The 11,763-nt window shown below is 36.5% G+C and overlaps 3 protein-coding genes across 3 annotated transcripts; all 3 read right to left on the bottom strand.

The window, feature by feature from the left end:
* Positions 1 to 860: 860 nt before the first annotated feature.
* LOC126590103 (uncharacterized) lies at positions 861 to 2,196 on the bottom strand. Its single transcript, XM_050255616.1, has one exon. It carries the CDS (start codon positions 1,684 to 1,686, stop codon positions 1,069 to 1,071), a length of 618 nt encoding a protein of 205 aa, XP_050111573.1. The 5' UTR covers positions 1,687 to 2,196; the 3' UTR covers positions 861 to 1,068.
* Positions 2,197 to 2,310: 114 nt separating this feature from the next.
* On the bottom strand, positions 2,311 to 4,639 carry LOC126590104 (GTP-binding protein SAR1B-like). The gene is made up of 3 exons (XM_050255617.1): positions 4,114 to 4,639; positions 3,473 to 3,604; positions 2,311 to 2,870 (listed from the first exon to the last, which is right to left on the bottom strand). Exons 1-3 carry the CDS (start codon positions 4,240 to 4,242, stop codon positions 2,550 to 2,552), a joined length of 582 nt encoding a protein of 193 aa, XP_050111574.1. The 5' UTR covers positions 4,243 to 4,639; the 3' UTR covers positions 2,311 to 2,549.
* A 1,758-nt stretch (positions 4,640 to 6,397) lies between these two features.
* On the bottom strand, positions 6,398 to 7,686 carry LOC126590105 (universal stress protein A-like protein). Its single transcript, XM_050255618.1, has 4 exons — positions 7,361 to 7,686; positions 7,116 to 7,225; positions 6,858 to 6,976; positions 6,398 to 6,746 (listed from the first exon to the last, which is right to left on the bottom strand). The coding sequence occupies exons 1-4, from the start codon at positions 7,539 to 7,541 to the stop codon at positions 6,671 to 6,673; spliced, it is 486 nt and encodes a 161-aa protein (XP_050111575.1). The 5' UTR covers positions 7,542 to 7,686; the 3' UTR covers positions 6,398 to 6,670.
* Positions 7,687 to 11,763: the final 4,077 nt, after the last annotated feature.

The following is an 11,763-nucleotide window of genomic DNA, read 5'->3' as shown; positions in this document are numbered from 1 at the left end:
AGATTTTTTTTAAATTTTCTTTTATTTCTCTTACCATAATAAAAAATTATCATACTCATGTTATTCAAGATATATTTTTCCATTTAAACACTTGCAATCAACTAGTTAAAACCTAAATTTAAAGATACTTTTCTATTTTTCAACTTTAAAAATCAATAAAAAATAGTTCCGGAACCTAATAAACGGTATGATCACGTCCAAAAGTCTTGCAATATTTTCATTAACTCCGAGGCAAAATATTTTTAAAGCTAAAAATTTTAAATTTTTCACAAAAACTATGATTTATAACTCACAGTTTTTTCCAATCGATTTGGAAATACATTATTCATGTCTAACTACTTTTTGATTAGTCAGACAATGCTTCAATAAGAAACAAATTGCTGTGAAAAAATTTTAGGAGTGTTTTCTTATGATATCTTAAGATATGACAACACATTGCTCAAGAGTTTGTAGTCGTGATTGGATAGATGAAACTGCCATGGGCTCTTCTACTTCTTCTTCCTTGCATTTAAATACCTTATGTTTTAGGTTTTGAAGCCGAACCAGTAGCTTGCTTGCCCCAAATTCCAATGGGCTCCAATCCGATTGGCATCCCGGGCGGTCCACGTGTGAGCTTTTTCCCCTTTCTTGCTTCCCAAGTCTCCCCCAATGTTGATAGGCCCATTAAGTAGTTTTAATTTTCATAGATTCTAGTTTTATGATTTTTCATCTTGTTCCTTCCATTTTTAGCTAGATATCTTAGATTATTCTTGATTCATCTTCCCTATAAGGATCGTCATCTCTCTCTCAATTAATTCCTTAAATCTCGTCGCTAATCTAATTTAATAAATAATGAAAATGATTTGTTGTACACGGAACAATTGAACATAAATATTCTCGCAGTTTTTTGTATGAAGATTGAAGAGTAAACCCTATATTATCAAAATACATCCAATTCATTCAAGTCCCAAACGAAACCGAAATCAACACCAGTAGCTAGTTGATGAACAGGTAATTTTACACTAATATATCTCTTTGGATTAAGCTCTAATACATATATGGTTCACATACAATTAATCTCACATTACATCAATCATAATCAACAGCATTCTTCTTAATTAAAGTTGAAAATAACCAATGAGACTTCTTGTCAACCTTCTTCTCCTTAATGGTATCCAAGTTCGGTTTCCAAGTACCCTTGCCCGAAAGCTGCCTACTCAAATAGTTTGGTCTCGAGTCCAAATCTTCCGGCAGATCAAACTCCGGCACATACCTGCTCATGACCTTGGACGACGTCCTCTCCATACTATAATCCCTGTCCTTGTTTGGCAACACGAAAGCTTGCCCGGGATCACCTGCCAGGCATATTCTAGAGAACAAAGGTAAAAACCTTGGCGACCTCGATTGTAAAACCAAATTTGCACTTAAAAGAACACAGCGGATTTCTTCGGATGACAACGGCACTGGTTTCCCTCGCTTCATTGGCAGCATTAAGTAAACCTTTTTCAGGTCGAGCTGCATGTCTGCAGGCAACGGGGTTGCCCTTTTTTCGGGGACCGCAGAGCCGAATTCCACGACGACTTGCTGCGGGTTCTCTAGCATGAGCTCAGCGACGGTGATGGGGTGATTGAACTCATGCACAGAGCCGTTGGATAATATGACTTTTCCGGTGGCATGGGATTGCTTGTTGGAGATGGAATTGCCCATGATGATGAAGTAATTATTAAGGGCTCAAAAGCAAACTAGGATTTGATGAGGAGTTGAACAAAATCTGGGGTTTACTCACATTTTATATAGTGGGATTCTTCTTAGCTTAGCTTAGCTTAGAAAGGATAGGATAGGTTCATACGTTGGTTAACCAGCTCCATCTTCGTGACGGACATATAGTTGACCAATATTACGTAAAGGAGGTCAAGGGTCGGTTCAACTATAAGTCTATAACTCTGTTAAGTTGTTAACTAACTAAATCTATTTACGACTAATTTAATTGCGACTCGTTTTCGTCCATCAAAGCTTTATGGAAAATCACTTTTGATCTCTGCTAATACCTCTTTTCTTTTTTCTTTTTTGGTCGATTTTTCTATTTCTTTGGCTTGGAATATTAGTAATATGACTTTGGCTTGGAATATAAGTAAACTGCTATTTCTTTGGCTTGCTTAAATGATCTTGCGTACTTTTACGGTCACATTTTTCAAAAAAATTGTGAGCTATATTGTTAGGGGTGTGATATCCACACATCCCTTTTTACTTATTCCACACATTTTGGTTTTCGGCCGTCGGATCGGATGAATTGAAGAAGATCAACAGACAGAAATTAACAAGGGGTGTGTGAGAAGTAAAAAGGAGTGTGTGGATAGCACACCCCTATTGTTATTACAAAACAAAATATAGACGAGCATATAACGTACTACTTTCTTGCTCTAAAATAAAAATTTAACAAAGTAGTGACATTGATATTTCCTTCTACACAAATCCCAAGACAAAGAAAGAGCCTAAATACAACAAGGGAGACTGAATAAATTTTCAACTTAAGGCGCGACAAGTAGTAGCACACCTTGTCGACCATCCTCCTACTTGATGTATTGAGAGAGCCATTTGAAACCATCGCCGTACCCCATTTTCCGTACAATGCTGCACATAAACACTTCTAGCGGACGGACAGTTGAGTCCGCTAGGTTTACCTTCCCCTTGCCAGTGGTGAAGTTGGTCAGCCCAAGGTGATATCGCAACTCATCCTCCGAGGCAGCAGATGGTAGGTCAATCTTGTTCCCTAGAATTAGAAATGGGACAGTGGCTAGGGCTTCATCCGAAAGGAGTGCATCTAGTTCCTTTTTGGATTCTGCAAACCGCTCCTTGTCATAGGCATCCACCAGGTACACCACAGCATCTACCTGTAAACACTCCAAATCATGTAGATATGATTAGCTCATGTTGGAGCCTTTACCTTGCTGATGAAAGTTCAAACACAGCATATAATGGACGATAATAAGACAAAAATATATAAATTCAAACTTAACATTCATAAAAGGCCAGAGGAACTAGATTCTATAGTGTTAGGCACAACTCATATGCAGTGCACAGAAGATCCAACGTAAACACTAAACACTTACAGATATTTCATACATTAAACCATAAATTTACACACAAAAAAAAACAGAAAAGTTGTATCAAGCAGAGAACGCACGCAACCAGGAGCACAGGACGACAACAACGCATTGCTTCCAAGATAAAGGGAAAATAAATTCTTGAAAGCAACCACACCAATACAGGTAGTAAACAAAAAATTCAAGAAGTGAGAAAACCAGACTTTCTCAACGGACAGGAATAAGCAGACCAGAAATGATGCATTAAACCATAAATTCTGAACTATGGAAAGAGTGAAACCTCTCGCAAGCAGGTTTAGGTCCAGGAAAAGACATTGGCAAAGAACTCCGCAGAGGTATGAGAACAAAGCAAAAGTGTGGCCGTTAATAAAGCTTTATGTATATCTAACCTTTGCATAGTAATCCCTCCAAACTCTGCGAGCAATCTGATGACCTCCCAAATCAAACGCCTTGAACTTGATTTTCCCAATGCTCAACTCCTCCGATGTTGGATACTGCGTGGGCTGGTGCTGCACCAGTCTCTGAAAACGAGTGCAACAAAACTCAAATTGTTACCACACATGACAACAATACATTTGCAAACATCCTAATAATCAAAGCAATCACTAAACTGCACACACATAAAAACGACCGCGGATTAGTGTACTTGCTTCAATTTGGACTTTTAACGCTAGAGGTTCTGGAAAAAACTTGTATCTGGTGAGTTGATTTGGGGGCTTTCCCATTAAGTTTAAATGATCAACCTTGACCTCAGTTCCCAGTTCCAATTGCAAAGTTCCAACACTTGTTAATTTAACCCCTTCTCTTGTAAATCCAACTCCCAAATTCCAATTCTTTTCCTCAATCCTCAGTCTTCAACTTTGGAAAAGAAACTGTAATCTAATCAATGAATTCAAAAGATTGAAATTGAAGTAAACAGAACATTTCTGATTCCTCGAATCTGAAGTAGGAGCCAATCGATAAGGAAATTAAAGCACAAAATGAATAGCTGACAGAGATAAGAAAAGGGGGCCCGGAGGAAGGAACCGACCTCGTCTTTCAACATGTGGAGCAAGGTGGTCTTGCCGGCGTTATCGAGGCCGAGGAACAAGATCTTGGCCTCTTTCTGCCAGAGACCGAGGGACGCGAGCACACCGTAGAACCAGTCGAACAGAAACATGCTGCTGCTACTGACGGTGATGCTGACGCCGACGCCGACGCCGGATCGATATGAAATGGGTCCGGTCGAGTTCGGATCTACGGCGATAAAAGCCTTATCGGATCAAGGCCTCCGATGAGAGTTCATTGAGTCTGCGATCCCTAATTCTAATTCATTCTCCGCACGCTCTACAAGTTTGTGGTGGTAACTGGTAGCTGGTAACTGGTAACCTGTCAGTCTCTAATTAATTAATTAAAATATATTATGTAGATTGGCGGGGTTTCGCTGTAAATCTATTTCACACGTTCCATTAGTTTTGCTTGGTGAATCGGTGACGTCCTCGTACTTGTATTTTTTGGTAGGGATGGGCACAATTTGATTTGGTGCAATTTTGAGTGAAATCAAAATCAAAATCGTAAGTTTTTTGAGGCTAAAATCGAAATAAAACCAAACCATTTGGTTCAGTTCAGTTTGGTTTTAAACGGTTTTGATTTGGTTTCATTGTTTGAAAAAGCTATTATGGTTATCTAATTGTATCTTATTTCATTTTCCTTTGATATATACTTTAATTCTCTTCTATGAGCAACATTTATTGTTTGTTTTTCATTTTCATATCTTCTATTGCTGCATTGTTCAAGCATGCATACAATATTAAAATTCAATCAAGCATGGCTTCAATTACAACTACATCATATGGTTTATGAACTTTAGTCTAAATAGTCAATCTTTCTAGCATTTTCCTATATACAATTAGGGTTACATAAACTCCCTTTACCTTGGAATCAAGTGAAGCTAGTTTGAATAACACAATTCAGCAAACTGACAAAAAACATTATAATGCATGTCTACCAAAACTCATGTACCTGGTTATATTGGATTATATCAATCTATAATGTTAAGCCCAGATTAGATAATTGGACTACAAATACGATTAAACCCACATTAATTTGAAGTAAATTGAGCATGAGGCGAACTAATGGTGCATAATAATTACGGGTTTTCTGTGTAACTGGAGTTAATATAGTAACATATACATATCAATGGAAATAGGCAGTCAGATAATACCTTTGGCAGTGAGATATGCCGTCGTTGATGTGCTGAATTCGTGTTCGAATGCGCAGGCAGTTGAGCGAAAAATAAAATAGCACAAAAGGAAGGGACACACACAGAGAACACACCACACACCAGAGAAAACACAGCAATACGCTTGACACATGCACATATACTAAAATGTGGACATCACAAATACTTGACACACACATATGCAGGCAAGGAAATAACCAGAATTTAACATTTAATAAAGTTATGCGGTTTTTATTTATATAATTTGAGCGTGATAGTTGTGAGGATAGTTTTGATTGTACCATAAACTTACAAGCACATGCAATATTGACTTATAGTTGAAGTTGAGGTGCATGCTTCATTTCAGCTAGCGGAATTGTGAATCTTGTCGCAATTGATCGATTCTGTTGGGGTTGTACCATAAATCCTCACAAAGTTTTTCCTTTTATCGATAGGAAACTCTTTCTATCTTTACAAGAGCTACTTACTTGGCCAGCCTTTATATTTAGGTATTAGCTTCTTTAAAATTTGCTTCAATTCTTGTTCAGCACTTTGGTCTTTTTGTAGGATAATATAAATGATTATGATCATAATACACATGTAACTTCAATCAATTAGATAATACCCAAATGCATCAAACACATATATTAATAAATAAAACAATAAAAAGGAAAAGGTAAAGAATGATCTAGCTTGTGATATCAAGAGAGGCGTGTTGTCACTGTCCTAAAGCCGTAGACGCCTCCCTATGTGCCGGTTATAATGGTTATCTACAACTTTAAGATACAACCCTTGAATCTCACAGAGTGTCTAATCCATAAACACGATTACGGTAGACGACGGAATGCCAAGTAGTGATCAATTGCCCATTGATGATCAAGATGAGTAGGAAGATAATAAGGATTATATATGAGTACTGTAGTAGGGAGAAAAAGAAGACATATGAATCTATGTTAACGTCTTTGTTCTATTTGAGGAGTTCGTTATTTATAAAACTCTACATACCCCTTAATAAAAGATATAACTTCTTTAATGAATATGACTCTTCATATTTTTATTTAAAATAAAATAAATAACCAACAATTTTCCTACTAGGCCTCAAGGCACGTAGAGATAGAGTTCATAATTAACCACAAATCATGATCATACATGTTAAGGACATGCAGGTACAAGTTACAGAATTCTTTTCTTATTTATAATTCATTTTCATCTTCTCTTCCTTTTTTTTTTTCAATGATTCATCTGTTGAGTTGAGTGTTGACACATGCGTACATGTGAAATCTGATCCCTCTTCCCTTCCCTTCCCACCCCCAAACCCCAATTCCTTGGCTTTAGTTAATTTAGAAATTGATCATAATCATAGACGTGGATCGATTATTTTCGCTGATCAAGATTTCTTCACGATCACCACGGGGCACTCTACGTGTTTCGCACAATAATCACTCACACTTCCAAGAAGAGTCCTGCAACAAAATATCAAAATTATAACAAGATATCAGATGTAATTACTTATATCCATTAAAAATAAACAAATTCAGATAATTAGTTAATGTGAATGAATTAATAATATATACCTCTTAAAGAAACCATAACCATGGCTTCCCATGACCAAAGTGTCAGCTTTGAGTTTCTCAACCGTATTACATATCACATTCTTTGGATCTCCCTTCCCTACTACTCTCACAATGTGCGCCTACATGCATGCAGAACATAAATTAATTAATTAACCAACATATAATTAACTTTAAATATTTGAAAAACACAAATTAAAGTCTAAAACAATTGCAGAACACACACATATAGCAGAGTCTAATTAATTAATCGGTAATTACATTGGTCTGGAAATTTCTGTAAACGGCTTCAGCTCTTTGCATCACTGAATTTACCATCTTAGTCCCGTATTTTTCCATGGATCCAACCACATCGCTCGAAAACATATATGCTGCAAAATCAAGTACACGCACATCAACTCCAAATCAATATTTCCATTTCAGTATTCCAAATTGATTAATCAGGTCCATAAATAGAAACAAAAAAGTATGCAGTTAGTTGTAATTTGTAAAGGGACGTTAATTACCTGCAGCGTCGAAAGTGGAATGGACTGGCTGCGGTTTGACATAGAGAAGAACGAGAGTGTTGTTTGCGTTTTGAGAGGAGAGGTTTCCCAGACACCAGGAGAGAGCATGCATGCTCTCTTCGCTCTCGTCTACTGCCACCACAATTTTGTGCTCTCTGCTATTCATGTTTTCGGCCTCCATTCAATAAAAATTGCTGAGTTTTGCCCTGAAGAGCTTTGGTGCACGTATGTGGTATTGGGAAAGCTTTGAGGCCTCAAGATATCGATAACACAAACCCGAATGCAAATATATATAGGGGCTACTTCACTTGTGCCGTGGTTTTTGATGGTTTCTAGTTTTTGGTTCAGCTATGGGATTACATTACATTTCGTTAACTAGATATGCAGACAGTAAAAACAACTGGTCCATCGCATCTGGGATTGTAAATAGTGTCCAAATTATATAACTTAAGCTATAGTGGCTATAGAATAACAAATTAAACCAGTTTGCAAAGGAAACGGTTTGGACTATTACTAACACTGTGTGACGGAATCTTAAGTCAATAATACATTGTTACTGAGTTTAACATGGCCACATGGCAGAGTGTTAAATGACATATATAGTCATTCTTCAACTAGATATTTATTGACCAAATTGTAGTATTACCTTGTGCCTCTCCGTCAACATCTTTGCTGAGGAAAGCGTGAGTTAGTGCTGATTAAATTTTGAATTTTTTCAGCCCACCAAACCACAAATGTTACAATCAATCATAAGGTAAGGTATACGTATAGTATATTACTCTCCTCCAATAATTCACATGCATTCCGTCCGCCAGAATATGCTATGATATGCATGCATAACAGATATTTAGGACGTCTTGGCTTACTCTTCGGTTTCTCTTGTTTTTAGTCTGAAGCCCTGGTACAGTCGCACGTACCAAAAAAACAAATAATTTCTACTTGTTTCTATAGTAACAGTATAGAAAGCTGAGTATGTGTGAAGGCAAAAGATGCACTTTCTAATGACAAGTAGTTTTGATTTGCAGAATAAGCCACTTCTTACTACAATGTTGTGTTGGGGTAAATTACTTACAAGATTTCCTATATTTTGGAGTTTTTAATAGCTAGATTCTCGATCACAAGTACATCAATCAATGTCTAACGGTTAAAAAAATCTAGAAGCATACTCCATATCATTTTCAATTACTCAGTGGGATATTTATATATGAAATAATTTAGATTCAATTCCATCAAATCCAAATTTAATACTAGAACTTTTAGCAGTAGATGAGGGACCAGCTATACAGAGGTAGGACTCGGGACAGGTGTAGAGAATATGTAACTTGGAAAGCGTCACGTTTGTCAACCTGATCCGTAAGGCAAGTCAAGTAAAGGAAGGAATGAATAGCTTCAGCAATTTCAATCCATGTCGTTTTAAGTCGTCCAAATCTGTTGCTGTTGCTGTTGCTGTTGCTTGTGCAGCTGGATATCTCTTAAAAGCTAAAGCACCTCTCCAGACCAATCCATCATCATCTCCTCATCCAGCAACGAGTGGTCGCCAAATATAAGCCATAATATTAGTATTATTGTTACCATCTTCCATTACAATTTTGGGGGAAATTGTTTTGGAAACTTGTCAGAATACATTCAATCTTGATGCTCAAGGTAGGTATTCTCAAGTCTCACACTTTCCCAGCCTACCTCTAACAGTTGAATATGCCCCGGCCCAATATATGCCCAATCCCGCCACATAAAATTGGGCTTTCCTAGTGGCCTTCCCTCGCCCATTTATTTCCTTTGTTTTGCCAAAATTAAAATAGACATATTCTGTTGCTTCTTATGGTACCACGTTTCGGTTCAACAATTAAATAAGGTTGTTACTTGTTAGGTACAACATAGCCTTTGTAATCTCATGTATCGCTTTATAAATTTATTAGGGAAATAAACTCTTTTCTTCCGTCTTGTGCTCCGTTGTACTATCGATTGTTTAATTTGTCGTTTAAGTGTGGAGATTTAAACACGTATCAAATTTATTACGTTTGTTAAAAAGAGAATTTTGTTACATATAAGCTAACGCAGATTGAGTAAAATTGGATTTTGGTTATAAGGTGTTTGAATTCCTCCTTTTGTGCTGTGGTGTAGATAAATGAATCTAGGATAACATGCTACACAATTTTATACCAAATCTGATTTTATTTATTGTTTCATCTGAGCATTTATTCCGTCTTATTATACCACAACATTTTTCTTTTATTTCTTACGTAAAATGTGCTTATTACTGTTTGCTTGGCTTTTGGAAACTCAAATTCCCATATAAGGTTGCAGTGTGACGATGTGAACGTTAGAAGTGACAAATTAACTTATTAAGTTGTTAATAGGTATCTATTAAGACTTCTTTAATTTAATTTGATCTCACACCATTATTACCGTTATCAATCTCACTTCTATATTTTGATGATAGCAAATTAAACAAATTTAAATAAGTACTTATTAACAATTCAATGAACGTCATGAGCCGCTGCCAAAGACGAACTTGTCGAACCTTCTGGACTGGACTTGTTCGGGTAGAGAAAGAGAGAGGTCGGTATTGTATTGTAGAGGGTTGGCTCCAAATGTCCCCACCACAAAGTGCCGACCAGTCGCCTCAAACCATCAAAAAGTTGTAAGACCATACTATATGGATATGTATTGATCCCCTATTTCCCATTACTCCAAATATCTAATATCTACATGCCATTGGTTGCTCTGTGATTAGATAATTCCAAAAACATAAAAGAGAGGAAGAGACGATAAGACCGAGACGGGATAAGAACAAATGTCACCAGTCCACCATTCTTATGTCTCACTATCACATTATTATTTTTCTTTAATTTCCATTAATTAAAGTATATTATCGTTGTTAATACAACAATTTACATATTTTGTTTGCTAATTAAAAAGTCGATGTTTGCTAATTTACAATTTACATAATTTTGAATAAAACTAACCTTGTAAATGAAGAAAAATATAACCAAAAAGCCTAACAGAATTGAAAAAAATGAATTTAACGAAAGGTTATCGGTACTGTTCATTTTAATGAAAAATCACATTTTACACTAAAAAGTCAATCCTGATACTATTTATAGCCTAACAGAATTGAAAAAAATGAATTTAACGAAAAATTATCGGTACTGTTCATTTTAATGAAAAATCACATTTTACACTAAAAAGTCAATCCTGATACTATTTATTTTACCATTTATTTTATTATTATCGTTAAAATTCAAAAATTTTAAATTATTTTCATTAGTTTTTCTTTGAAAAAAAAGAAACGAATATGAGTTGGAGCATTTGAAGAAGCAGCCCCGCCGAATGACATTCACGGGTCCGTGCTCATGCGTTTTTGGACATTGGGTTTGGGTGAGCGCGTTTCTAGGCCGTCTAATCATAGAGCTGCAGTGGGGACCATTCAAGTTTGAATTTTAGTTAGTTCAGTTGATTTCGACCGTTGATCGACGATCTCACGCTCAAAATTCGAAGGGGGGAGGGGACAGGGTAGGAGGACTAGGAATTCGAATTGGACACGGACGGGAAGGAAAATAGTGCCCTAACCCAATAATAGACGAATACTAAGTGGCCAGTGCAATATAATTGTAAAAGAATAAAGGATTAGGAATCCCTACTAACTATTTGGCAACTGTTTCCCAATCAAATTATATATTTAACCTGACGGCATTGCCCTTCTCTCCCCCAAAATTATGCAAATTACAAACATCACATATCAAATAATCAGCAATTTTTCTTTTAATTTTCCCTTCTTTTTTGGATTTCATAATTCATATCAGAATTTAGAATCAGTTATCTAGTTAAATCTTTTACTATATAACAGTAGAAATGCATATGTAGATAATAAACATAGTAGATCCATGTTTCAAGCATATTTACTAAATCCAAACAACTTTTTTATTTAAAAACTACACCAAAAACTAAAAGAGGTGTCAATGCTTAACCTAATGGTGCAAGCAGGGAAAAGAAGCCACAAAAAATCTTAGGGAGATCAAGAAGCTGATTGTCTATGAGCTCAGTCTGACTAGAATATGTAAAGTGCTTTTCAACCGCAAGAGGCACATGGGCAGACTGACAACTTAATGACACAAATGTCTAGGAACAACTCTATTCATACGTCAATCAGGCCACGTGACGATTCACAGTCAGCGACATAGGCCTAGGATGAGACGTAAATGTGGTCGGACTAGCGGTCAGAGAGACAAGGTTGGATAACCAAGAACGAGCAAGGCGCTTGGCACACATCATTTGGAAAGGAGTGTCATTTTCGACTGAGCACCTATCACTTCATTGGCAATACTTAGTCAATAGGTGAAAATGTGTCAGTACGCTAGTCTACATATTGGTGGCATATTAAATGTCAGATTGGGAAAATCCAA

The sequence above is a fragment of the Malus sylvestris genome, chromosome 11 (genome assembly GCF_916048215.2).
Source record: "Malus sylvestris chromosome 11, drMalSylv7.2, whole genome shotgun sequence".
Classification (NCBI taxonomy): Eukaryota; Viridiplantae; Streptophyta; class Magnoliopsida; order Rosales; family Rosaceae; genus Malus; species Malus sylvestris.
The sequence above is the reverse complement of the archived record's forward strand: the minus strand, read 5'-3'. Positions and strand labels throughout refer to the sequence as shown.